General features: G+C 46.5%; 1 protein-coding gene across 1 annotated transcript in view; it reads left to right on the top strand.

The window, feature by feature from the left end:
• Window positions 1-2,413, top strand: part of LOC102472341 (protein FAM205A) — a 7,046-nt gene extending 4,633 nt beyond the window's left edge. Inside the window, 4 exon segments of the mRNA XM_006172222.1 lie at window positions 8-1,169; window positions 1,172-1,745; window positions 1,747-1,914; window positions 1,916-2,413. Of these exon segments, the coding sequence (XP_006172284.1) occupies window positions 8-1,169; window positions 1,172-1,745; window positions 1,747-1,914; window positions 1,916-2,264 (2,253 nt within the window). The 3' untranslated portion in view covers window positions 2,265-2,413.
• The last annotated feature ends 2,914 nt before the right edge of the window (window positions 2,414-5,327 follow it).

Here is a 5,327-nt window from a genome sequence, read left to right as displayed (position 1 = left end):
GACTTCCTGGCCAGGGAAGCCCAGCTCAGTCCTCACCAGGAAACTACTCTTCTTCCCTGAGCCTGCCCGTAGGCTGCTAGAATTCCACCTCCAGAAGCAGTTGATTCACCATCGCTGGGGCTTGCCCCAGAAGATCCAGCAGTCCATCCAGCTGCTCCTCTCCTCCAATGACCAGCAGACCCTGTCCTGGGGCAGCACAGCCCTCACCAGTATGAGCGTCGCTCCTTCTACAGCTCTACAGGCCAGTGAGGCCGGGGACCTGCTCTCACCAATTGTGGCCCCAGTGTTGATCCCCATGCCGTGCTTTTTTGCCCAAGCAAAGGCAATATTGAAGAGCCACATTGACTCCAAATGTGGACAGATCCTCCAGGGCAAGATCCCTGCCCAGGTATACAGCTCCTGGGACCACAGAATTACTGGGAACCTGGCAATGGCTCCCCTCTTCTGCATTCCAGAAAGCCAGCCCCTGGAACTGCAAGCAGCAAGTGACCCTGACCTACATCATCAAGTTATGCCCTGGAAGCCCATGGCCCCTGATCTGCAGCAGCAGGCCTTACCAAGTGCTGCTGCTGAACATCCTAAGCTGACCCAACCCCTGTCTGAAGGAGCCATTGAGAAACTGGAGACGACTCTACGGCACAAGTATCTGGCCTTTCTGTCAGGGCTGCCTTCTCTCTACTATGTGGCTCTCTCCAGAGCTGTGGCCCCGGCAAGCAACAGCCAGTCAGTAAACGCAGAGAGGGTACCTGGGCCTGGGCCTATCGAAATCTCAGCACAGCCCCCGACTCAGATGATCCCATCTGAAGAACAGTGTAAGAGTCCTGGGCCATGCCTTCAGGATGATGAGACTTGTACAGACATTACAGAAGATGTCCAGCATGAAGTGCAGGTGGATGGAACAATGGAGACAGTGCTTCTAGAAAGCTACATACATCCTGTCAGACCCCGCTCATTCAGTACACATATCTTGATCAAGCTCAATTTTCACCTGAGAAAAAAAGGCTTAGAGATACAACTGGGAATTCCCATAAGGGCACGGGAGTCCATGGAACAAACTGCAGCAGTCCCAGAGAACATATCCACACAAGAGTCCCTTGGGGGTCTAAACAACCAAGAAAACCCACTGCTCCAAGAACTGCCCATTGGATTAGACACACCTCATGCCACAGATCAGAGTGGATCCACTGTAAAGAACAGCTGGCCACTGAGTTGAAGGCAGTGAAGCAGAATCAAAATCAACCTATTTCCAAAACAGTGCCCTGTGGCTCTGCTCAGTGGGCCTCCAAGATCTCTCAACCCACTGGGGATATGATAGACACCCATGTCCTTTGTGTTCAGGTGGAGTCCAGTGTGAAGAACACCAGTGTGGAAGAACTCTTGACCCAAAGTCCAGGTAAGAGCAAGGACTCAGCCCAAGTCCTTACACTGGCAGAAATGAGAGAGGACCCAGGGAAGCCCAAAACAGGTGGGGACCATGGTGAAGGAGATGCAGGGCTTGGGCTCTTCTCAGCCACAGAAGAAAGACATGCTAAGGAAGACAATAGGTCAGTAGGGGTGCTTCTGAATAGGAGACCCCAGGGCTCCTGGCTCTGGAGTCGTTTCCATCTTGCTGACCCCTGTCGTCAAAGCCCCCGGTATCAATCTCAGTTTAAGTTTCCAGGAATCCCTGGAAGGAAAGAATCTGAGAATGACTTGCAAGTTAGTCAAACCAGGCTCAAACCAGCAAGGACTTCTGAAAATGTCCAGCCGGGATTCACTTGGCAAACCTTTCCCAGGTCAACTAATTCAAGGTAAGCCTTTGCAGGGCCAAACTTGGCAAGGTCAGTCTTTGCAGGACCCTGGGATGCCAGCCCATACTTACAAAAGGCCCACCCTTCCAGAATCTAGCTTAATAAACAAAATGAAATCCTTTCTATATTAACTCCAAGACAAAAGACAGAAGGTATGAAGAGTCCATGCTCTCTGCACATGAGAAAGTGCCCAAATCTAGAAAAGAAAATGCTAAGAAAAGCCTGATTCCACCCAAATGCCCTATGGGAAGAACTAAGATGGAAAAGATATCAAGTCACCGCAAGGCCCAACCTCCCCGCACGGAAAAGTCGGCGAGTCCAACCTTCTTGGATTGTCCTCATTTCCCAGACAATAAACTCCGATTACGCTCCAGACATCAGGGTTCCTCCTCAGTCCCAGACCACCCCCACCACTGCCCTTGCCACTGTCCTCGTATAGCTTATGCCACCCAAACGGAACTAGCCCTCACCTAGAAACCTAGCTCCTAACCCTCACCTCAGAAACACTGTTCTCAAATAGAATGTCCAGAGCAATGAAGGAGTCTATATGCTCCCCAATCCCTGCATATCTAGAAGAGGACTGCTATTGTCATTTCCATTAATGTGCAGGTGGGGCGGAGTGCCACCCAAAATACATTACTCAATATCTCTAAGAGTTCTCTGCTTCTTGTCTCCTCTGTATTAAGGGAAGGTATGAGGGAGGCTAAAAAGTTCTTCCTATCTAGGGAGAAGCTTTAACTCACAATTCAGAGGAGTCATCATTCCACATGACTCCTTCTAGTCCCACTGTGGACTAGGAATAAAGGAACCCCTGTCTAAGGTGCATGGATGGTAAAGATCAGATTTGAATTTCAAACATTCACCATCTACCCCACCAAACTATGTTCTAATGTTTTGTATTCCCAGTGCCAATGACAGTGGCTAGCACATTGTAATACCTTAGTATTAGCTGAAACCAAAGTCTCGGACTAGGGAGGAAGACGAAGCAAATCATCAGTGTGATGAGTTCTGTGCAATGTGGGGTTGTCAAGGAGACACCCGCAGAAACTTTTTGAAGTCCCCTCATATCTTCTTTCAAATATACTACCATAACTACAGTACCATCATAATGAATCTTCCTGTTTAATCTTGCGATTATACCCCCAACAGCCTATTGTCAACACGGAAGCATGATGGTCCTCAGGAAGAGGCCTGGCTGTAGATTAGATAGACAGATAGATAGATAGATAGATAGATAGATAGATAGATAGATATAGACAGATATAGATAGATAGATAGATATAGATAGATATAGACAGATATAGGTAGATGATAGATAGATAGATATAGATAGAGACAGGTTATATATATATATATAACCATGAGACAGGTAAGATAACCAAGGAAATGAGTATAAATGAAGAGATCTGAAAAATGCATCTTGGAAGAAACCAGTAAGCAAAGAAAACTGAGAAACAGTAACCAGTGAGGTAGGAGGAAAACCAGAAGAGTCTTGTATACTGGAAGCCAAGAGAGAAGTTTTAATTTTTTTTAAAGAATTATTTTTTACTTAACTTTATTTATTTGTTTGCTTGTTTTTATTTATTCTAATTTGACCAGAGAGGGACAGAGTGAGAATGAGAAAGAGAGAGAGAGAGAGAAAGCAAGTTGCCAGGTCCAGGATTTGAACCACAATCTGCCATGTGGGAGTCCAGTGCCCTTAACCAACATGCCATCTGCCAGCCCCAAGAGAGAAGTTTTAAGGAGAAAGTGATCGATTACATGAAGAGTTGCCAATAGGCCAGCTAAAATGAGGATCATCACATTTAGCAATGTAGAGAGCATTCATAATCTTAAGAACACCCTTAAGGGACCAGCAGATGACAGAGCGGTTATGTGGCTGGACTTCTCACATGGTTGATTCAAGTCCAGATCTGGAGGCTTGAAACTCATGTCGGGGGCATGTGCGTGTGTGCCCAAAATCCTGAGAGGAGAATGGAGGAGAAGGGATTGCAATACGGCCATCCCCCCCACCTCGGAGTGGGGGGGCATGATTTCTTGCTTTCTGTTTCTCTGTCTCTCTGGCAAGTCCACATGTCCTATAGCAAAAATCTTCCAAAAAAAAAAACCAAGAAGAAGAACGCCCTTGAGTGAATGATGTAAGTGATAGCATGCTAGGAGTGGATTCAAGAGCAAATGGAGGGCAGGCTCCCAGCACAGTGGTTAAATGCTATATAGAGGAACTTGGATCACACATGGCCGTCATTCAAATCCATGTTGGCTTGAAAAACAAGCCAGACTTGTGTGTGCACAAGCCAAAGTTCCTGATAGGATGGAAAAAAGGGGACCAGCAGTTAGCATAATGGCTATGTCGCTGGACTCCCATGTAGTCGACCGTGGTTCATGTCCCAGACCTGGTGGCTTAAAACTCACACTGGACGCATGTGCGTGTGTGCCCAAGATCCCGAGAGGAGAAGGGAGGCGAAGGGATTGCGGAGTGGCCATACCCCCTGGAGGGTGATTTCTCGCTTTCTGTCTCTCTGTCCTCCCTCTGTCTGTCTGGCAAGCATATGCCCCCTATAGTAAAAACCTCTTAAAAAAAAAAAAAAAGGATGGAGAAAAGGAGGAAGAAGACTTGTAGCATCATCAGGCCCTATTGGGGAGTGCTTTCTCTGTCTCCCTCTTTCTCTCCTTCTAGTGCATGCACACACCCTCAAGCATTAGAATAAAAACAAATCAACTGGTGATAACAAGTGTAATAAACTCCTTCAAGGACTATTGCTCAGAAAAATGTGCAGAATCATGAGAAAATACCACCAAGAAGGTTTTTAAAGAAAAAAAAAAAAGATTGGAGGGGCTAACAGGTGGCATAGTGGCTAAGGTGCTGGACTTCTATATGACCGATGCGGTTTGAGTCCCAGACCTGGTAGCATGCCAAGGTGCATGTGCGTGCATGCCCGAAATCTGAGGAGGAGAATGGAGAAGAAGGGACTGTGACATGGCCATCTCCCCAGGGGGTGATTTCTTACTTTCTCTCTCATTGTCTCATCTTCTCTGGTGAGCGAAAACATTAAAAAAGAAAGAGAAAGAAAGAAAGAAAGAAAGAAAGAAAGAAAGAAAGAAAGAAAGAAAGAAAGAAAGAAAGAAAGAAAGAAAAGATTGAAAACCTAACATGTATGTTGATGAAAGATCCAGTTGAGAGGAATTAATGATTCAGGAGAGCAAAGACAGAACTGCTGAAACAATGTTGTGGGACCGAAGTGAAAGAATGGGACAAGCTCCCAAGCTGAGGGGATAATTGTGGCTATACTTTGCTAGCATAAGTAGAAGATAGGGTTAATAAAAGATAACTTTGTGGATCAGAAGAAGGAAGTTTTCTTGGGGCTGTACAGTGGCAGAGCAGCGCAAACAATGATCTCCAAGGCTCACAAAGTTCCAGAGTTGCATCTGGAGACCTCCTTGAATATGCTGGCCATGCATGTGCCCATGACCCAGAGTTGCTGAGGCTGGGGGTAGATTGTTGTGTCAAGACCCTGTTGGGGTGCTGTCTGTCTCCCT

This window comes from Tupaia chinensis, unplaced genomic scaffold (assembly GCF_000334495.1).
Source record: "Tupaia chinensis unplaced genomic scaffold, TupChi_1.0 Scaffold000093_1, whole genome shotgun sequence".
In the NCBI taxonomy this organism is placed as follows: domain Eukaryota; kingdom Metazoa; phylum Chordata; class Mammalia; order Scandentia; family Tupaiidae; genus Tupaia; species Tupaia belangeri.
Note: the sequence above shows the minus strand (reverse complement) of the source record. Positions and strands in the feature narration are given on the sequence as shown.